The sequence below is a fragment of the Arvicanthis niloticus genome, chromosome 23, assembly GCF_011762505.2.
Source record: "Arvicanthis niloticus isolate mArvNil1 chromosome 23, mArvNil1.pat.X, whole genome shotgun sequence".
Lineage (NCBI taxonomy): Eukaryota > Metazoa > Chordata > Mammalia > Rodentia > Muridae > Arvicanthis > Arvicanthis niloticus.
The window spans coordinates 19,900,954-19,924,580 of NC_133430.1; the positions used below are offsets into that span (position 1 = coordinate 19,900,954).

General features: G+C 36.8%; 1 protein-coding gene across 2 annotated transcripts in view; it reads left to right on the plus strand.

Moving 5' to 3' along the window:
• Positions 1-23,627, plus strand: part of Galc (galactosylceramidase) — a 59,133-nt gene that overhangs the window by 11,784 nt on the left and 23,722 nt on the right. For both annotated transcript variants that reach the window (XM_076921468.1, XM_076921469.1), the window contains exons 6-10: positions 1,762-1,800; positions 6,737-6,867; positions 13,386-13,541; positions 15,865-15,989; positions 16,584-16,711. In XM_076921468.1, coding sequence (XP_076777583.1) covers positions 1,762-1,800; positions 6,737-6,867; positions 13,386-13,541; positions 15,865-15,989; positions 16,584-16,711 — 579 coding nt within the window. The remainder of the gene's footprint in view (positions 1-1,761; positions 1,801-6,736; positions 6,868-13,385; positions 13,542-15,864; positions 15,990-16,583; positions 16,712-23,627) is intronic.

Below are 23,627 nucleotides of genomic sequence, written 5' to 3' on the forward strand. Positions count from 1 at the left end.
CAATACAGGTGATGGACAAGATCTTGCAGGCTGCTAGAAATCTGCTTCCTTCTGTCCTAACCTGTTATTTAATATCTTTTAATGTGTTAAAAACTATAAAACATTATATTGCGCCGGGCAGTGGTGGCGCATGCCTTTAATCCTAGCACTTGGGAGGCAGAAGCAGGCGGATTTCTGAGTTTGAGGCCAGCCTGGTCTACAGAGTGAGTTCCAGGACAGCCAGGGCTACACAGAGAAACCCTGTCTGAAAACAAACCAACAAACAAACAAACAAACAAAACCATTATATTGCAGCTTTACTGAGTTTCACTATTGGAGGCTAGCCACATACTTCAAACTGTACCCCAAAAGTCTCACACAGAACCATAGTGGGTCTCCATAAATATTTGCATTTTAATACATCGTTGACTAAAATTGATATTGTATTGAAGTTTTTATGTACTCACAATATAACTTATCAGCAAGCTCGTCCTGCGATTCTGCTGTGGTAGAATCCTGGCTGTCCTGTTCCAGCAGCATCATGAGCTCTTGTCAGTGAGAGGCAGATGGACACTGATGCTGATCCATGATCCTCCTGTGGGATGATGAAGGCATGAGAATGAGGCAGGCCACAGGAAGGCACTCAAGGCATACTGCTCTTGCTCTCCTTTTTTCGAAGTACAACTGACTGTTTGTATCAGGGAACTTTTTTTTTTTTTTTTTTTTTTTTTTTTTAATGTTGGTATGTTTAACCCATTAGTGTGATTAAATGCACATGGATCGCTTAGATTTCTGATATGGTACATGTTCACAAAATATTTCCTGTGAATGATGGTTAACTGGTTCATTTTAGTCTCTGGTTAGTCACCCACAGTGGGGAAGCACTTTTTAGATGTTTTTTTTATCACACCTAGACTCCACGCTCATCTCTAGACTACAAGACTAAAGGCCCAGAGGTTCCCTTTCAGCACTGAGGCCCCACCCTCGAGATTCTGAACCTATGAGCAAAGTCTGTTTCCTCTTCCACTTCTTCAGTAAGAGTTTGCTCTCGTGTTCTTACAGATCATTACATTCCTCTGCATACACACATTCCTTCTAAACCCGTTCCCTGGCAAATAGTTTGGTTTTTACTATGTCTATATACAAGGTTATTGCAATAATTCTCATACCAGTTTGTTCTCCAATGTCCAATGTAGGCGTTGTGCACATTATAATTCTAATATTTTTTTGCATGGCTATATATTCTGTTGATGGAAATCTCTGGAATAAATTATTTTGTAAAAAAAGGTTTTATGTATATGAGTGTTTGACTGTGCATATGTATGTGTACCACATGTATGTATACCCGTTGTCCGTGGAGGACATAAGAGGGCCCTGGATCTCCTGGAACTGTAGTTAGAGATGTTGGTGGCCGCTACAGTGTACTGGGAAATGACTCTGGTCCTCTGAGAGAGCACCAAGTGCTCTTAATATTGTGCTGTCTCTCCAGCCCCATAAATGACTTTTTGAGAAATATTTTCTTTAAAACGTTAAACTGTTAAAAGTTATTGTGCTTTATAAAAGTATAAATTCTATGACAGCAGTTTTGAAAGATTGGGAACTAGCTCGTCAGATAAATGAGACACGGTGCTTCAATGATTGTGTTCATTTTAAAAACGTTAAACTGTTAAAAGTTACTTTGCTTTATAAAAGTATACATTCTATGTAGTGCTTCAGTGACTGTGTTCGTCTTCTGACATTTGTCAACTTTCATTTCAGACATTTTGAATTTTTGTTTTGCAGATTTGGAACGAAAGGCCATTTGATGCCAACTACATAAAGGTCTGTAAAATTAATCTCCTTTTGATTATACTTTCATACAAAGAAGCCTGGAGGACAGTTAGATTAGAAATTTTATTTTTTGACAGCGTAGTTAATTTGCTAGATATAAAATTAAATTCTTAATGTCTATACTCCTGATATTGAAAAATATGTATGTAATTCTTTATAGGACCTGAATGCCCTATTTATGAAGAGTTGAGTTGAATGTTCTGTTTTTTGTTTGTTTGTTTGTTTTTGTTTTTTGGAGTAGGGTAGGGTTGTGGGTAACAGTGGAATTCATGCTTACTAGTTACATCTTCAGCATCAAAAGAAAAAACAAAGAAACAAAAAGCATTAGGTAGGCAGGTAGGCATAGTGCTACACACCTTTAATCCTAGACCTTGGGAGGCAGAGCCAAGTCGCTGAGTTTTTGAGGCAAGCCTGGTCTACACAGTGAAGTCAATGCTATAGAGAGAACTGATGTCAACAAACAAACATGTATATGCATAGATAAGTACATGTGTATCTGTATGATCTTAGTTTTAGAATTCTGATAAACATTAAAACGATTGGATTTTAAAGACTCAAGAAATTTAGCTTTATTCTTTATCATATCTCTGAATTTCTTTGAAATACTCATGATAATGTTGGAGTGTGTTCTAGTTACATTTTTGGCTGTTATAAGAATACTCTGATCCAAAGCAACTTTGGGAAGGAAAGGACTTATTTGGCTTACATTTCTAAATTAATCCATTACCGAGCCAAATGCCGATTTAAGGAGCATGGAGCAGAAACTATGGAGAAATGCTGATTGCTGGCATACTCTAGGGTTCATGATTAACTAGCTTTCTCATACAGCCCAGGACCATCTGTCTAGGGATGGTGCTGCCCATTATGGATTGGGCCTTCCCAATTAGTTAGCAGCCAAGGTAATCCCCCGCAGACATGACCATTGGCAAATCCCTCAAATGAGACTGTCATGTGACTCTAGCCTGTGTCAAGTTGAGAGTTATAGGTAAGTAGGCCAGAATATGTTATATAACATAGTTCTGTGTGAAATCACTGAAGAGGTAGTGTGCAGATTTAACAGTCTTATCCTGCATCACGTTTCTCAGGGCATTTTAACACCTTCAAGTCCCTCCCAGGAGGTGGTTGCTCTTGTCATCAGTTTTAAGAAACAGAAAACTGAAAGTTTTGATTCCTGTTATTAGAAAAACTCAGAAGTTTTACTTTTCAGATTTAGCTGTTTATTAGCTTATTTTTTATCTCTATTTGTCTTGTCTCATATATATGTACATACATACACACACTAATCCCACGTTAATTACAGGCCTCACAATATGTAAATATAGTTTAAAAAACCATTAGACTGTGAGTCTGACAACAGGAAATAACCCTCCTTATTTACCAAGAAAGAATGCAAGACCTGCTAATTCATGCCCCCATGCCTAAACACATGGCTTTCTTACATTTATAGTATAATAGTCAGCCATTGGTCTTAGCAACTAAAAACCTTGGTGCAAATCCAAATAAAAGTAATAAACATCATACCATCCTCGATCCTAATAATTTTTATTCTGCTCCTAATACCAGTATTTATCTCAATGACCAACCTTGAGTCAAATACATTAATTTTCCACCATATGTCATAACATCAATTAAATATTCATTTATTTTAAGTCTCTTACCCCTATTATTATTATTCTACTCAAACACAGAATGTATAATCACTAACTGACACTGAATTACTATAAATTCCATAAAACTCTCAATAAACTAAAAAATCTATTATTTCTCAGTTCTATTCCTGCCCATAGCCTTATTTGTAACATGATCTATTATACAATTTTCTTCATGATATATGTACTCAGACATATATATTAACTGATTCATTAAATACCTTTTATTATTCTTAATTACTATACTTATTCTATCTACAGCCAATATTTTATTTCAACTGATCTTTGGATGAGAAGGTGTAGGAATTATATCCTTTCTTCTTATCAGTTGATGATATGGCCATGCAGATGCAAACACTGCATCCTTCCAAGCAATCTTATACAACTGTATTGGATATATCGGATTTATTTTAGCTATAACATGATTCTGTCTAAACACAAACTCCTGAGTGTGTGTGTGTGTGTGTGTGTGTGTGTGTGTGTGTGTGTGTACTGTGTTAGGTGCATTTTAACAAATCTATGTTAGAAGGGGGTAGGGTATTGTTTTGAGGAGATCCATGGTAGCCACAGTGAGGTGACTCCGTGTTAGTGCCAGGCTGCGGGCATGAGGTAGGATGGTAAAAGGTGATGCCAGCACAGTGGCAAAGGTTAAGAGGTAGTTTATTCTGGAGACAAATGCAAGTGACATGGTCTAGGAACACAGATTTCCCTTACTCCAAATTTCATGTTCAGTGTGGAAGCAGATTTATGAAGTTCCATAGTAACAGAACAAAGAAAGTCATACATCACGACACTTGTCAAATGCATTAGTAGAAACATTAAGTAGGTGGTCACAGCAAAGTAGAAAGATCAACTGTAAGTATCAGATATGGTCCGATGACACTTTGGGCCTGTTGGCTGGTAGACAACAGAAAGTAGTTAAGTGCTACATCCCCAGATGCTTTATCTGTTAGATGTGGAGTGTTAGAGGGCTGAAGGTAGCCCATGAGTTATACTTAGGCTCTGGACCTGGCACATCCCAGCCTCTCCCCATAACTGAAGTTCTGATCAGTCTACTGTGTCTTCCTAGGAGTTCTTGTTCACAGAGGTGGAGGACCAATTTGGGTATGGAGATGGCACAGTGAGTCTATTAGAAAACTGAAGCACAAGATTATTAGTGGGAGGTCATGAGTTTTATGAGTCAGAAAAAGGCAGGAACAAAAGCCCAAGTCAGTGCATGCCCAGCATAGTGCCCATGATAGCAGGGTTGTTTCATTTGGGGGAATGTTAACATTTGCTTCCTATTTTCTTTTAAGTTAGCGATTGAATTGCTGCTCTGAGACTGACTATCAGTGTTTTTGAGTAGTCAGACTTCATTTATTTTTCTTCTGACTTTGGGTTTTCCTAAATGCCTCAGAATATAGAAGCATTTAATTTATGCTTTCTATTTTTAGAGCAGAAGGGTTTATTGGATTCTGTGAACTGTTGAAATTCCTACTGCAGAGTAAAATCATTACAAATGAATAAGGTACTCAGTTCTTGTGACTGTAACGAATACATAGTCCCTATTGTGTGGTGAGATGTCTTCTGGGGAGAGGAAGGGTTTGTTCTTAAGGAAAAAAAAATATCTATCTATCTATCTATCTATCTATCTATCTATCTATCTATCTATCTATCTATATATATCTCCATTTATTTATGTGTTCTGTCAAGTGTATCACTTATTTTGGGAGTATTTTTGCTATGTAGTTATATTTAAGATTGACTTTGGTTTCATGGTAATTTGTAGTTATGGTGTCTGGAAACCCCCTTGTAGTATCTGAGAGTTTTAGACAGATGTGAAAGATGTGAATGTGTGAATCTCTGGGCCTCTCAGACCATCCTGCCTTCTTTACCAGTAAATAGTTAAGTGGATGTGGTTTGGAGAGGGAAGGGGTGCTCAATAAAGGTGGCATTTGAGGCATCATAAAGCTCTGCACAGAGTGCTGTAATCATGCTGACTGTGAGATAGAAATTGATTCATAAATCACAGCCTACAGATTATGTGCATTTAAAAATGTTTTCAATTACACTACATTTAAAAATATGCACAAAATTTCTGATGATTCATTATGAGTATGTTCATAAAGACTAGAAGAATTGACAGTGATAAATGAATGCAAGATTGACTAAGTTTTTTCCATTCTGTAAGAATAAGAAAAAGTGTGAGTAATAACACAGAAAATTGATTTCCTAGTATAGGGTAAGGGATTCTCCATCCTACTGACCTTTTAGGCTCAACTGAGAGTTCTTGAGAGATGAGTTTCACTTGTCACTCTATCCGTCATTACGTTTCCTAACCTAGTATTGTATACAATATCATAAATTTTAAAAATCTATTGTAAAGTACACCATGTACCTAATTATAGAATTTATTTGCTTCTTTAAAAGTACATTTGTTGGAAATTTCATTTCAGAAAAATTAGAATATTACAAAAAACGCTGGTGAAAAATCTTCATTTTTCCTTATGGTAATTTGTCCAACTATCATTGAACACCTGGGATGTGTGCCAGAGACTTTCCAGTATTGGGAAGATTTACAGTGGGGCTGATGGTACCAATTTACCAATAAACACATTTGGTGTAGAATCTGTTCCTTTGGATCCTGGATAAATTGGTGGCATTTCCTCTGTCCCTGTTTTCCACACAGATAATTTCTCTATTTTGGTGTTCTGGTGAGAATTTGTTTTCCTGATAGAATGCTGTGTTGACCTTTAGGTTTCATTGGCGGATGGCCCGGCAAATTGATCTTATTTCCTATCCTGTTTATAAGCATGAGAGACAGGAAAGCAAAAATGGATACTTTGTATTTATAGTAAAGATGGCATATAAATATTTAAGGACTTATATTTTCTATAATAATAGAAATTTTAAATATACAGAGAAATACTTAAAATATGATGTTGGGGTATTTTACCAGGTATAGATAATGTTTCCATTTTATCATTATGTCTACATAGAAAATTTGAGGAAGAAAACATACAGAAAAAAAAGTAACCATAATTTCTATATAATACTCTGTGATGAGTTTTATGTACACCGTCCCTTCCAGCTCCATAATTTCTGTTGTAAGCTTTATTTTAAACTCAGTAGGAAGATGCCTCCACAGCATTATGCCAGAAACTCACTTCTGTGAGAAGCAGTGCTGACACGATCATTAGAATGTAGAATTTTGAAAGATAAACTGGCTACTTTGGTCATATCCCAGTAACTAGAGGCTTGCTTGTAACCTTTGCAGTGTCCTGTTTATGTCTCTCAAGGAATTACGAAAAATGCTGGATTATCAAGGTCTTCAGCGAGTGAGAATCATAGCGAGTGATAATCTCTGGGAGCCAATTTCATCTTCTGTGCTGCTTGACCAGGAACTCTGGAAGGTGGTTGATGTTATAGGGTAAGGTGCGATTTACTTTGAACACCAACAGTTTGTGGTTTCTTTATCTGGGTGTTGACCATGCCCTTCTTCTTGCCTTCTCTGCCCCTTTGATTACACTCCTACGGCCATATTTACTTAGTAAGAAGTTAACTGCTCGCAGTTCATTCCTTTCACTTTGAGATGGGTTTTTGGGACTCTGTGACAACGAAATGCTTTGGTGACTTTTTAAATAAATTAGTTAATGTTTAGATTAATAAAACAGGGCTTTATTTAGATTTAAATGCAGGTATTTAATTTTAGAAGTTACTAAGGCAATATTGTGAAATTAGTACCTAACTCAGTTTCCCTGTGACTCTGTTCATGTGCAGACAGTTATGTGCACTGACTATAACTATTTTCTTGTATCCTTAGTATTTTGACTCTTAGACTTTTGCCTGTATTTCTTAATCCATTTCTGCCTTACAGCTCTCTGGGTCCTAACTTTGTCCTGCATTGTGTTCAGCAGTTTGTAAAAGTAAACATATGTTCTATGTATCATGACAGCATATAAGCATTTGAAGCCTGACTGTGTATGAAATTTGATTTTTTTAATCACTTGGGAAATAGCTTAATCTCTTTATATGCTTTATTTCTAAATGAAAAATTTTGGATTTTATTTATTTATTTATTTATTTATTTATAGTACTTTATTTTTGTTTTTCATTTTCAGTCTAAGGATCAAGGCCAGGGCCTCAAACATGTTAGGGCAAATGCTCTACCACTGAGCTGTATTCCCACTGCAAGGGTTTTCAGTGCATACAAAAGCAAGCTGAATAATAAATATGTACGTTCTGCCTCTTTCAGTAAGAACCTGTGGCCATTCTCAATTCCTGTGTCCATCCATTTTTTTTTTCCCATCTTCTCTGTGTTCTGAAAGAACTTTAGACATTGTGTCATATTTCTTCTATACAGATTTTACCATGTCTCTCTAATGATATAGACTCTTTTCCTTTTTATCATAAATAATATCATTATTATAACTAAATGTAATTGTTTAATATTATCAATTATTGATTTTTGTTGTTTTATAGTTTTAATTGATTGGATTTGAGTCCATTTAGTATTAATATATTGGATGGTAATTAAGTCTCTTCCAATTGATTGTAACTCAGTCCCTTTAGTATCTGGTTTCTTTTGTCCTTGCAGCTTACTGCAAAGCCTGGATTGTTTGTTTGTTCTGTGACATTTTCTTAGTCTAGATTTTACCAGTTGCATTCTTGTATTTTATTTAACATATATCTACCCTATTTTTTTGGAAAAATTGATGTGATTAAATTTGACCTGGATTTTTTTTTTTTTTTTGCAAAAGAAAAGTGTAATTATAAATTTATATTTAAGCACTTCACAGGCTAAAATAAAGGATTTTGCCTTTCACTAGAATGTACATGAACAGCTCAGGTCTGAGGGAAGCAAGGGTGTTCTTGAATGACGTGGCTAGGAAGACTGTTGAGCTGAAGGATAGTTTCTGTTGTACTTCAGGAGAATATTTGCTGTTTGATTACTCATTACTCACGAGTTTTCTGGTGCAATTATTTTTCCTCTGAGCCATTACTTTAGTTCATAGTTTCTTTTGCTCACATTAAGTCATATAATGGTAAATGTTTTATTTACATTTTTTTCCTAGAGGACTGTTTTCTACTAGGATGCAGATTGGGTTCAGTATATAAATTCACTGACACAGCTGTATACTAATTGCATTGTTCAGGTGATGTGTGCAGAGCTGCCATGCGTATTTCCTCTTCCTTCCTTCAGTCCCACAGTTTTGTCTGTGAAACTTGCTGCCCTGTTACTTGCACATAGATAATGTTTTATCTCTGTGCTTTGTAACTATTGGCGATAGAAAATGCCATCCTGTGACCCATTTGGTATTTCTTAAACTGAATTATGCTTTATATATAATTAAGATAATCTTGCTTTCATTTTTATTTACTTTTAATGAATTCTTTTACTTTCAAGATCATTTTATTTTAGATACATTTCTTGCATTGAATTAGATTTTGCTTTTTTAATACTGCTCTGAAAAATCCTTGTATTTCTTTTCTTTTTAAGTGTGTGTGTGTGTATGTGTGTTTATATGCCTCATGTAACATGTGCCCTTGGAGGCCAGGAGCAGGTCTTGAATGCTCTGGAGCTAGAATTACAAGAGTTTGTGAGTTGTGTGATGTGGCTTTGCAGCCTCTGGAAGAGAGCATAGCTCTGTTAACCACTAAATCTCCAGCCCCATAGTTAAACAATTTATGATATAACTGATGCCTGTGTTCTCTGTGTTACAGATATTTTTTTGTTACTGAATGATATTATGATTCTGTCAGTGCAAAAATCTTTTGCTGTGGTATTCGCCTTTTTGGTTCTTAAGGAGTTACCTTTAACAAGACTTGTTTTTGTTTCTGCTGTTCGCAGTTGTTCTGATTTATAGTTCGATACGAGTTGCTTTAGCTGGAGATAATTTTATATCCTAGGAAACGTTTGGCATTTTCTGGGAGTATTTGTAATTATCTTAGCTAGGTAAAGTTGTGCTCTTAATATTTTGTGGGTGGATGTCAAAACTGTTTGCAAACATTCCTGGATACACATGTAAAAAATTAACAACCCTATAATTTCTGTCATGCTGAAATAAAAAAACTGCCTTATGCTTGTATGCTGTTCTTTTTGTTGTTGTTGTTTATTTTTTTAACAGTGGTAATGAGACTCAAACCACATCTGGGGTTGGTATTCCTCATGCTGGGCAATTACTGTTTCTGGTAGTTTGGGTCTAAGTCATAGAACTGTAGCTAGGTTATTACAGGGTGAACATCCATGTGGACCAGGGAAACTGTAAAGTGCCCAGTCAGGTTGGAAACCTCTCTACACATTTACTTACATTGTAACTACTCATCTGACCACTAACTCCAGCGAAGAGTTTGCCTATTTAAAATTATTAAGATGGCATTTATTTCATGTTGGAGAGTAGCATTTCTCTGTACTGAACACTTAGAAATTTATCAAGAAGGGAAACAAAGCAGTTCTTATCTTTTTTATCATAGCTTTACCAGAAAGAAAAAAAATTATGGGAAAGAATGTTCTGTCTTTAAGGTTTACAAATCAGTCAGACATGTACACCATCAGTAAACAAGGGAAACATTTCTCTTTAATGTCATCTCTGAACTTTGTTGAACTTTGAAATGCTAGCCTTTTGGATCACATATATACATTGACTTGTTCTAGTTTATGAAATGATGCACACCTTTAGCCCCAGTATTCAGAAGGCAGAAGCAAGCAGATCTCAAGGTTTCAACAAGCTGTTTGTATAAATGCATTGTTGGCTTTGTAGGACGTTGCTTTTTTTTTTTTTTTTTTTTTTTTTTTTTTTTGATTGGTCACTAACAAATCCCAGATAAGAAGGAAAGGTCTTTATTGAGTTTTTTCTTTGTTGTTTTCTCTGGCCCAAGGCTGATCTCAAATAATCCTTCTGACTTTAGCCCAGGATGTGATTACAGGCTTGAGTCACTGCATCTATCTTTTTATGATCTTCATTCATGATGACACTCTACATTACAGACAGTCCTCCCTAGGTCAGAATGTCGTAGAATAATAGTCAGGGTTTCTATTGCTGTGATGAAACACCATGACCAAAAACCAGGTTGGGGAGGAAAGGGTTTATTTGGCTTACATTTCCAGATCATAATCTGTCATTGAAGGAAGTCAGGACAGTACTGGAACCTGGAGGCAGGAACTAGCAGAGGCCATGGAGGGGTGCAGCTTAACTGGCTTGCTCAGCCTGCCTTTTTAGAAAGCCCAGGACCACCTGCCCCAGCTTGGAACCACTCACAATGGGCTGAGCTATCCTCTTATCAGTTACTAATTAAGGAAATGCCTACAGCCCCCGGGAATGGAAGCATTTTCTCAATTAAGGTTTTCTCCTTTCAGATAACTCTAGTTTGTGTCCAGTTGACAAATAGAACCAGCCAGTACAAAGGCTTACCCTAGCTAAGCAATTTTGTGACTTCAGATTTCAGTTTTGTATGTGTGAATTTTAAATCCTTTCTCTGTGGTTATTTGGATTTTCTAGGATTTGGTCTTCTGAGATAGTCATTCCTTGGCTCCTGCTGCCGTAGGCAATGTGTACCTTCTGGAACCATTCATGTTGCCTGTGGCATGCGCTGTAGCTGCAGATGTGCCTACATCTGTGTAGGTACATTATGTGGTCATTGTACCTCCTGGGATTTCTGCTGGGCCCTACTGTTCCTAATGCCTTTGTATACGTTCTCTCAGTGTTAATTCGGTTGCCTAATTTAGTTTGGATTCTGCTGCTGGCATCTCATTCTCCTGTAAACCTCTGCCACTCCCACAGGGATTGTCTGCTACCTGTTGGTTAACTTGTTAAGGCCTTAGGCCTGTACTGTCTGATACATTAGCCATCAGTCACGTTTGTGAAGTACTGCAAATGTGGCTAGTCTAACTTAGGTGTGTGAAATACAGAAATACAGCTTTGTATGTTAATTTTCAAAACCAAAGAACAGCCTTTACCATTTTTATATTGATTAAATGTTGAGTGATAATTTGGATATACCAGATTAGATTAAGTAATCCAAAATATATAAACAAAGCTCAAAGAGAAATACATGGTATATATTTATTATAAGAGAAAGTTCAGATTATAAAATTTCAGAATGTAGAAATATTTTGGAAGATGTGGACCCTTATAAAACAGAGTTAAAATTTACTTCTATTATGATCTTCTAAAAAAATCAACGATAGCATAACAAACATTTCTAGAATTTTTTCCTTTAAAACATATATATACGAGTATATTTTTATCAGATACATCAGACAAGCCAGGTATTATGGTTCATGCTAGCCCTCAGGAGGCTGAGGTGAGGTGAGGTCTATTGAGCGTGAGGCCAGCCTGGGGTTATATAATATATTTTAGGCTAACTTGTGCAACAGGATGAGACCCAGTCTCAGAAAGCAAACAAACCAACAAATGGTATATCAGACATATTATTTTCTGAAAGCCAACTAAAAGATCCTAATTTTTACTATATTAACAATATCTGAATGAGGTGCCAAATTGGACACTATGATCACAGCATAAAGTTAAGGGATTTAAGAATTAAATGTAAAAATATCTTAGAACTACAGGTTTGCAGTCATTAGTAATTTTAAGATTAGCAGTTTGGTTTTCAAGTTTGGCGAAATAGATAAGTTCATTAATTTCTTAACCCTAGAAGGAGTTAGATGCTCTAATGTTGGCCTGCAGTGGTGACTAGTTGCCTGTCTCAGCTGTTCGGAGCGCTCAGCACATCCCTGATGGAGCCTCACTGTTTTCCAGCACCTCTGGTGGTGGTGTCTGCTGTGTGTTCAGTTCTCTCTGACACTCATCTTATGCCTTAGTGCACCTTTACTGATACAGACAACTCCCAGTCAGGACTTTCTGCTAAAATGACCATTATTAAAATGATATTGCTTAAAAGGTCTTTACAGTCATTCTTCTGATGTTATACTTCTCCAAAAAAGTACAGATGTTAGAATTGTGATATAACAAGTCTCTTTTATTCTCAAACTGTTTGTGAATAATTAAACTGGAAAGTTTATACTCTTATTCTCGAAGTTAGTGAGTGTACTCTTAGTATTGTATTACCATCTAGTTTCTAATTTACATTTAATACCTTAGTAGTGTTATTTCATTATTGAATGTCTACAGTTGTCATTAGAGCAATTTTCTATTCTTGTAACAATCAGCATATATGTAGATCTCACAGGGTTGACTCTGTTCACGTGTTAGAATGAATGGAGCTGGTTTTCTGGGACAGAGTCTCAATCACTGCACTTTTGATGGCTCAACAGTGTCTGGATATTGCTACCTAGCCTGCTCAGGGCTGAGATCCCCATGGCTGAGGACCACTGCTGCTCGGAGACAGGACCTTAGTTTTTGAGATGTAGTTCATTTCTTCTCACACAAGAACTAATGGTACGCTAATATCTATGGGGCTGTTGTGGACTTGTCTTAGTGCTTTACCTTGAAGTACATGTCACAATTTCTGCCTCAAGAGGACAGAGATACAGGAGAAGTTGCTTCTTCAGACAGCGTGACTCATCTTGTTTGGCCTCCTGGCTGTTTCCTCCCTTCCAGAGCTCTCTGGCTTTACTTGGAAAGGCTGAATTTTTTTTTTTTTAACCTTGTTTTCCATTTTAAATGGTCCAGGTAGTGGCCTCTGACCTTCACCAGTCACTATACTTGCTTCCATTTATGGCTTTCAAATATTCGTTTTATTTGTGTGGTTGCAGGCTTCTGCTGTTGTATTTATTTGCTGTCATTTGTAGAGTGCCTTCAGATGGAACAGTGGGAGGCCATGCCTTCCTTCCATCTCTCAACTGTCTTCTGAAAGCTGCTTGTTTTTTTTTTTTTTTTTCTTTTTAAAAACAGCAAACCTTGGTGAAGAGCAGCATTTCAGTTCACTCATCTACTTTGTGGAGTGTGGTGTGTCTGACTTCTCCACGTTCACCCTTTCTCTTAGAGCTCATTATCCCGGAACCTACACAGTGTGGAATGCAAAGATGTCAGGGAAGAAGCTTTGGTCATCTGAAGATTTTAGCACTATTAACAGTAATGTTGGTGCAGGCTGTTGGGGTCGAATATTGAACCAGAATTACATCAATGGCAATATGACTGCGTAAGTTATTTACAACCTTTTGGGGGCTTTTATTATAATGAATTTTAGAAAACACAGTAAATAGAAAAAATGAATCACTATAATTTTATGTCCTAGATCCAGTGGTTATAAACATATGCTTTATTGACTTAATCTACATATGCCTAATATTTGTCTAATTTATACATTCTTTTCTGTATTTGAAAGGGTCTGTATTAAGTAAAGTTGGGTTTATTTGGGTATAGTTTACTCAGGCAGTACAATTATTTTTGATAATTTACATATATTTTAAATTACTTTGTCATATTATACTATCATTTTTAATATGTCTCTCTAAAACAAGAATATTTCCTCACATGATCATATCATTTTCATAAATATGAGCATATAAAATATTTCTAATTCTCAGCCTTTATTCATTTTTTAAAAATGTCATTTGTAACATTTATTTATTTTAATGAAAGATATAGCACATTTTTGTGCATTGCATTTAGCAGTTTTGGTCACAAAGTCTCTCTTAATGTAGAATTGTTACCTACCCTTCTTTCATAACTACCTTTAAAGTACAACAACAAACAAACAAACCAGGGCCATAGCCTTTACTGGGTCCCTGCTTCCACTCTGACTATTCGGCTCCCTTAACTTTATCTAACTCTTCACAAAACAAAGTTAATAAAGTACAGCATCCCTTTTGTTATTAAAGGGGATGCTTCCTAAGTGCTTTGATGACAGCTTAGGAGTAATTAGATGTAAAATTAGCCTTATTACTGTGAGTCTAATACAAACAAACCAATGTGCATACTTTTGTGGTGGTTTGTTTGGTGTTAAGATAATGAAAATGAAGATATGTACAAAGAGTGAGACAAAGATGTCTCTCCTTTCTATCTCAAAACAGTGATTCTAAAAACATTCTCCTGTTTTTATATACTTTTAACTATGAAATTGATACCTTAGCATATGATCTGGTGAGTAAGTTGCTTTTTATTGAACAGGTGTTATGACTTTATCCTCTCATATTAAGTATATTTTTACTTTATGCCGTTTTCCCATGGTTTTTGTCTTGTTTTTTTTTTTTTTTTTTTTTTTTTTTTTTGAGACAGGGTCTTCCTATTATTGCTCAGGCTGGCCTTGAACTCTCCCCAGTACTGAAATTATAGACTTGCACCACCACATCAAAATACCATCAGACTTCCATATTCTGACACATAAAGAAGTATTTCCTAACTTTGCCCTGTTGTAAGAAGTCCTGCAGTACCTGTTATACTGATATGTAGGCAGCTGCTCAGACTTCCAGGGTTCTGGAAGTTGTATATCTGGTCAGTACTTATGGCATTCTGATGATGCCCATGTTGGGAAACACCAGTGTACAAAACAGAGGATGCCATGCTTGTGTGACCCAGATCAGGAGAGCTCTTATGATGCCCATTGCTTGTGTGTCTCTGTGTGTGTTTAATCAGCATTATTATTTTCACTTTACAATAAGGTAATAAGAAGGGCTAGAGTTTCTAAGAGGGCCAGAGTAGCTTTGTGTGTTGGGAGAAAAGTTGGTTAGAGAAGTGAAAATCTCTGGGTGAATGCTGTTTGTTTTTAGCTGAAAGGAAAACAGCCAGATATAAAAACTTAGGTTTTATGCTTGAATTTTCTGAAAGCTGTAGGGCCCAACTCTGCTCCTGGAGCTCAGTATGTGTTGCAAATGATTAGTGTCTATCATCTGAAAAGAGGCCTAAAGCCAGGCCAGCAAGCTGACCCAGTTAGTACGTCAGCAGAAGCAGAAATGAGAGGGTAGAGGGGCATCAATGTGGTTCATGTTCCCAGTCACCTACTGATTCAGAATAATCATCATCCTCTTGCCACAGGTGAGGGAACAGGGTTAAAAGAGATTAGCTCATGGAACCCAAATAGTCTGACTCTGAGTTATCATCTTACAACTGCAGCAGACCCAAGTTCAGTTCATCAAACTATCTGTGAAATTGGGATATTAGGAATGCTGTCAGTGGGAGGGCAGTTACAGAAAAAGCTTTTACTTGTGCTTGTTTCAAATCTTTGACACGTCAAGCATGATTCACCTTTTGACTTTATCACTATTAAACAGAATTCTTGTGTGTGTGTGTGTGTGTGTGTCTGACTTTTAATTCTCTGATTAATCATTGAAATGTTTGCATGAACGCTGAACTGGATTTTTATAAATGGGAGTGAACTGAGGCAACATGTTCTGTGTTTGGGGCACTTAAAAGTTAATGTTCATTTACTTAAATATAATTATGAAGGATACCTTTACTTCAGTCATTTAGACATAATTTAGGTTTTTAAATACATATATTTTGGTGTTTTTTTTCTGCTTTAGCACAATTGCTTGGAATTTGGTGGCTAGTTACTATGAAGAATTGCCTTATGGACGAAGTGGACTGATGACAGCTCAGGAGCCATGGAGTGGACATTATGTAGTAGCATCTCCTATCTGGGTATCAGGTATGGATGTCTAGATTCTATCTCTTTCTCCACAAATTCTTTTTAAAAGACAAACCAGAAAGCACCAAAGGAGGTTATACACACTATCCATGCTTTAAATGTGTGACTATTTTAAGGGAGCTCTGCAGTGTTTTATACTATTTTGGGTAACCTGATTGCTTTCTGTATTTTATACTTTATTATTCTAAGACTAGGCCCTTAAGAAAGGGGGAAAAGGGAAAGGCAAGCAGCCCAGGGAGTGGGGATGTCCAGTGATAGTGATAGAGACAGAGGTGATCACTCAAGTATATGATCCCACATCATGATAATAGCTATGGAATGAATATACTTATCCTAATATTCAGCTCAGTGTGTCTAGAAGTTTTGGGATTAATCTTTTATGTCAGTTCTGTTTTATTCATTTAATTTTACCAGTCATTCAGGAAGCCTTCCTGAGATACTCTTTCCAGCTGAAATATTTAAAAATGGAAGCATAAACTTGGGAGACACTTTCTTAAAATAGACTATAGTTGCTTAGAATCAGTCAGACTCATTGGTAGGCAGCTATTGTCTTTTAACGTTGTCTCATTCACATCCCTTTCTGCTTTTCTGTAGCTCATACAACCCAGTTTACTCAACCAGGCTGGTATTACCTGAAGACCGTTGGCCATCTAGAGAAAGGAGGAAGTTATGTAGCTCTGACTGATGGCTTGGGAAACCTCACCATCATCATTGAAACTATGGTAATTGTTCGTTGTTAAGACTCAATTAGTGGGGATCTCATATTTTACCAGAAACACTGTCTTCAGACAGAAGGATATTGTGTTCTTCGGGGCATAGAAGGGCATGTTTTCAAGAGTTTTATGACTGGCTCCCTGGAAAAAGGTTAGAGAAGGCTGGTGGTTACCTTGCTCCTTCTGTTGTTTTAGGACATCTTTCTTTTTAAAGATATATTGGTGTAAAGTAACCACTGATTTTTCCGACCAGCCCCATGCTACCAAGTTAAGACTCAGACTCAAAGTATATTTATAAAAACCTTGTCCATATTGCAAGGCCTTTCTATTATTAGATCATAAATTATCCCATTTATTCTAATCTACATTCTGTCATGTGGCTGGTTACTTGTGCTCAAGTACCATGTGTCCATCTCCTCACATCTTCTTAGGAGGATCTCCTGCCTAGCTCTATCCCAGAATTCTTTCTACCTATTGGATGTCCCACCTTCTATTCTATCCTTTTCTATAGGCCATAGATTTTAATTGACAGTTGGTACATCCATAAAATACACATTTTCTCTACAATATATTAGAATAACTGGTGAATTAGAACTGACATGTGTCAGTTCTTTTGTGTTTGTATCTAGGAATGGGGCTGCCAAGTTCAACAGTAACTAATGTGAAGAGCTGCCAGTTGCCTGGACTGCCTTTCCTTGCTACCAGCAGTTCATAAGGCTTCCAGTATCACCTCATCCTCTCCAGCAGTTGTTGTCCATCTCTTTGCTTACAGCCAGTCTTGAGGATGTGAGGTGGTGTCATTTCCGTTTGTTTTTCCTTTTCCCAGTGACTAATGGTGCTGGTTATGCTTTCATATACTTTTTGGCTGTCTGTATGTTTTCACTGGAGAAACGTCTGTTTAAACCTTCACTGCCCATTTAGGAGTATTCTTAGTTTTCTTCTTGAATTGCAGGAGTTTTTCATATAATCTATCTAAAGGCCCCTCAAGAGACACATGCGGCTATATTGTGTAGTTCTACTGCCCTGCCTTAAGCTCTGGGCGGACTGTGCTACCAGCCATCACCCTGGTTCTCTTGGATCTGTGGATGAAAGACATACACACGCACACAGCTTATTTTTAATATGTGTTTTAGCTCAATGGCACTTCTAAGCCTCTAGTGGCTAATGTGTCCTTACCTTCACTCCCAGATCAACATCTCTAAATCTGCTCTCACCTTAATTGTCTGGTCACCTTCTTCTTGTTCAGTACCCTAAATCTGCCCTCAGCTTAGTTGTGTTTCTAATCTCCACCTGCACACACAAATGATATAAGTCTACAAGGAGGGGAGAATTGATTTCTCAGTGAGCTGAGCCAAGTCATGTGGCTCCAGCAAAAACTAAAACAAAGAAACCTGCCAGAGATTGCTTAAGCTAAGAGGCTGGGAACTCCTACTGTGCAGACAGGCTAACTGGTTTCCTGAATGCTAGGAGGGAGGCAGTGAGAAACAAACAATAAAGCTGCCTGTCTCCAGCCAGCAAAATATCAAAGGATAGATTTTAAAAATTTGATTTAACTGTTTTTAAGAATAGTAGGGAGTATAATAATAATTGTTTAAGTGTTCCTAAATATACAGATATTACGCTCCACAGAAGAGAGAAGTTAGGAGAGAATAATACAATAAGCAAAAGGAAATTTAAATAAAGTAAAATACAGAGAAATAAAAATATTGAGACATTCAGTCTTAAAAAATTAGATCAAAAGCAGGGAGTAGGAAGCCTAGCCTATCTCAGACAGCAAATATTTAGGCCTTAAAAATTGCATAAAGAGAGAGCCTAGAAATAAGCTTATATAATAAAAGAAAATTTAACTTTACATTATATAAATAATTTAGGCCCTGATCTCATGAAGGCCAGAATGGGACAATAGAAACACTGTCTTGTTGGTTAATATTTGTTTAGATTACTTTATTTGCTTTAACTTGTTTTAATTATCGAAATAAGTATGATTATGAGTTTGGTGGTTATATTAAATTCCTCTGAGAGAAAGGTTATTTTGGGAGAGAGGCTCTATGTTTGTTTTGACAGGAAAGGAGGAGAGCTTTGGACCCCATCCAGAGTCATATGGTCAGATATGACAGGGGAGACCTCTAAAGAACTAAGAATGTTTAAAAAAAATCAACCAAGACAGATAAAGATAAAGATTCATCATCTCATCCTTCACATGACATAAACTTATTATAATTGGTTATTAATAAAATGAACTCATAAAAAAGAAAGCTGTCTTTCACCTACTCAAAGAACAAAATTTTTTTCTTAACTGATCTATATACTCTATAGAATCCATACAAATATCTTAATGATACTAAAAGTTTGGTCGTGAGATTTATATTAAACAAGATGTACAGCTTTGGTGAGATTCATCCTCAGAGATGCTGAACTGACCTGCTTGGTCCCCAGCTTCTGGTTGTTGCCCAAAATAGCTTCGGGGATTGCCGCTGATTGCAGGTCATCTTACCTTATCCAACTTTTCAGACAGATCAGTTAAAACTTTAGTTAAGCTCTAAACCTTCCATTCCAAACACACAGATGCTGGATAACAGATGCTAAAGCTAACTTTCTTAAGTCTACCCAGTTTTCCTAATTTTCATATTCCTCCCCACCCCTTTAAAAATTTTCTCAACACCCCTATTCAACAACAACAGAAAGAGCTGTAGAGAGTCATCAGCCCAGTTCCCTGGGATTGGGTGTCTGTAATGGTTGGTTTACAAATTACAGATGGATTGTCATTTTAAGAAGTAATTAAAAAATGGTCATAATTTTAATCAAGGAAAAAATAGATAAGCTAAATTTATTCTTAAACAAAACAATTATATAACCGTAATCTTACATTGATAAAATTCTTTATAATTGATACAAAATTAAAATTATAATTTCTTACATTGATACAAAAATTATATATTAATATAAAATTAAGGCTTTCATTGGTATAAATCTATTTATAATAAATAAATGTACCTATTGATACAAAATTTAAAATTAACATTGTTACTCTTAGACATTGTGCCTACACAACTTATTTAAAAATACAAGACTTTGACTCAGCCTTTCTAAAAACTACTTTACAAACTGTTCAAGATGATTAAATAACACAAGTTAAGGGCCAGATAGCAAACTCATGGTTATGTCAGATTATGATTTAATAATAATAAAATATTTTCAGTTTATTCAAATAAAATGACTAAGAGTAGTTAAAGTTTAACAGTTCAGAAATACTTTACTTTGCCTTCAAAAACTTAAAAATCCATAAAATATGACATTTAATGTTACTTCATTATTAAAGATCTTTTGATCATAAGACATATCTCCTCCTGACAGCTTCCTCATTCGCCTTCCAAAAAAAAAAAAAAAAAAAAATCAAGCATCTTTACCTCCAGGTAAGGCTACTTATTATGACAAGATGACTTATTATGACAAGATAGCCACTATTCATCTACAGACAATATTCTGTCCAAAAAGGACAAACAGAGATGAGATAAGATAATCAACTACTAAGCTTTGCCAATACAGGGTAAGCCAGTTCTTCATATATCCTACTTCACAAAAGGTCTGCCAAATAGTTCTAGGCCAAAAGGCTAAAGACAAATACTCCAACATTATAAAAAATAAAAGGCTATCCAGATAGTCAGCTGTCTCTGTAATTGTTTAAGTTTTAAAAGCTCTGTTTGGTTTTTCCTATATACTCAGATAATATTTAGTTTTTTTCTCAGATTTCTTTCTTTTTTTTTTCTTTTTTCTTTTTTTCTTTCTTTCTTTTCTTTTTCTTTTCTTTTTTTTTTTTTTGTTTTTGTTTTTGTTTTTGTTTTTGTTTTTGTTTTTTTTTTGTTTTCTGAAACAGGGTTTCTCTGTGTAGTCCTGGCTGTCCTGGAACAACTCACTCTGTAGACCAGGCTGGCCTTGAACTCAAAAATCCGCCTGCCTCTGCCTCCCAAGTGCTGGAATTAAAGGTGTGCGCCACCACTGCCCAGCTGTTCTCAGATTTCTTACGTGGTTAAAGACTAGTTATAGTCTCATAATCAAATTCAAGTTGTTAGCATTGAGAGAGGTTATAAAATAAAAGACATAGTTTTCAGATGTTACAAGCTAAAATTTAAACACAAGTCAAGGATAAAATTATAACTTTTTAAGTTATGAATGATGGTAGAGTACTTTATTAATTGATAAATATGGACTAGATGTTAATTGTATATCATACTTTGTAATTCACATGATTGTTATAGTTTTGTAGTTTTGTTCAACTTATATCTGAGAGAAGAGTTTTTTTTTGTTTTGTTTTGTTTTTTTAAATTGGACAAAAATGATGCTGATGTAGGGAATCTGTGTGTGAACACTAAAGTCCTGTTTCCCAATTGGTTCTTGATTGATCAATAAAGATGCTATTGGCCAGTGGCTGGGTGGAAGAGGCAGAACTTTCAGGTTCCCTCAAGCAAGGTGGGAGACAGTGGTTGGGGGAGGAAAATTCACTGAGCTTCAGAGGGATAGAGAGCCAGGCAATGTGCCTTGTAAGATCTCCGATGGAGTGGCCCTTGGCTGCTTCCTTGACTGGGCCTGGGGTAGCAGGTGAGAGAATAGAAATGCAACTAAGCTGAGGGCGGATTTAGTGGTGTTGATCTGGGAGTGAAGATAAGGGCACATTAGCCACTGGAGGCTTAGAAATGCCCGGCCATTGAGCTAAAAAGTATAGTGACATGATCAACGTCAACGTAGGTACCTCAAATGGGAGTCTGGGAATTAAAGGGCAAGAACAAGAGAAGAATGGAGCCAAGGCAAAGTTATGATCAGGGTTCAACTATATTGCAAAGCAGCAGGCTTTATAAGGCAAAAACCATAATCCCAACCCCTAGATGTGACTGATGACATAAATTACATCATGCCTGCGCCAATGGCATAGGTTTCCATTTCTCAGCACAGCTCTCTTATCATGCCAAAAGCGGAACTCTCAGCTCGGGCGGGAAAATCCCACTATGTGCTGTGATAGCAAAAACAGCTGATGCGGCAACTCCTGCTATGCAGGTCAGGGCAGAACCACATAAAAGCATATTAAAATTAAGCTAAGGCGTGTTTATGTCTTTGATTGGCAGATCCGTGGGAACCAGGGCAGTGGCTGGATGCATAGTCCGCCCGGAGCTTAAAGTGGGGCAGTAGAAACTGTGTTACCTGCAGCTGTTGTACATTTGCTCCCATGCTTGTAGGGTGGGTCAGGCTTATCCTAGGTTCATAATCCTGCTAGCTCATTATCCCACGTGCCGGACAATATGCCCAACTTCTCTCTTTGTAATGGCATTCTGTGAAGTAAAAAAAGCTCTAAATTTGTGTGAAGCTTAGATTCAGGATGTTTTTTTTTCTGCACAGTTAATATGAGATATAGGAAACCATTGACTAATCCCCAAGGTCATGTGGATCTGAAGTGTAGATGCTTTGTTTTGGTAAGATTGTTGCGGTTTTAAGTCTTACCTGTAAGTTTCTGATCCTGTTATTTCTCCAAGCACTTGGCATTTGGTCCCCTTTCTACATTTGCATGGATGCCTCGCTGTGTGGTTCAGCCTCAGTGTGAGGAGGGTCCTGAGAAAGTGGGGAGGGGAACAGTGCTGACTGATTGACTGCTCAGAGTAGCAGATGCAGCTCTCTGCCTGATCAGTCTCACCCTTCTTCCTTCTTCCTTCTTTTGACAGTGAGCCTGAACCTAGTCTTTTATTTACTAATGCTAATGGTATATTAACAAGGCTTTAACCATTGTTAATCAGTAGAAATCCTTTAATTTATAAAAATTCTAACAACTCTGGGTCTTTAGTTCCACCCCTACCCCCCACTTCCTTAAAACAGAAACTAAACACAGAGCAGAAGCACGTTTCCTTATGGTTTTCACACAGCCTGTGCTTCACCTGTAGCCAGCACAGACAGCTCTTGCGGTTCCTGGTACAGCAGACAGAGTCTTTAGGAAGAATAGAAAGGTGACAGACTACTAAGGTTGAAATGATTTCTTACAAAGCTTTAAATTTTATGCAAGTAGAGCACCTAGCTCTCTCCGATACTTATCTAGGCATTGTCCTCTGCAATCCTTCAAGTAGCTAGAATGAAGTACTAACTTTTTATATGCTTGTACATCATCTTTTAATTCTCTAATCTTTGTTTCCTTATCTTACCAATTTCTTGGCCTCATGTCCAAAATTGACAACCTCTCCATGAACATCAACTCACTAGCCCACTGTTCTTTTCCATTAAACCATACTCTCCTTTTAATACTGTTTGTTTCTAGATCATGTATCAGCCTTCCTCCCATAAGATAACCTGTCCATCATTTGCTTGTTTGCTCCTTTTTCTATCCATGCCTTTTCTTCTTGAGACACTTTAACTCTCATCTGTGGTGTCCCCAAGTTCACCTTGGCTAATAAATGCAGCAGTTATTGGGTACATGTATTTCTTCATATAATTCCAAGTTTGGCCAAGTCACGTAATGAGCAATTTCTACAATGGACCATGTAGGTTTTTATGGCTCTGTGGTTTTGTTGTCTAAATTCTTTCCCATGGCTCCAGGGGTCAAGCAGAATGCCTTTTCCTTGTCCCCCACAGCCTTGTGACCCCCTCCATTCCTCCTTTCTGATAATTACATCTGCTTCATTTATTATAGAGTGATTAGCTTTGAGTAATGGGGGAAGTGTATTCCTCAGAAAGAGAGATTGAAAGTAAAGCAAGTAGAAAAGATCAGCTTCGGGGCAACAGTGACCATCAGCACATGGGGGATACATGACCTAGCAATGCTCCATGGGCAGGAACTGTGTCACACAGCCTGTTATGCAGCCATGCTCAACCCAGTACCTCGATGTTTTCCACCATGTTTTTAAAAGTCTATTTTTCTACTTGGATTATCTTTGCATACACACACACACAC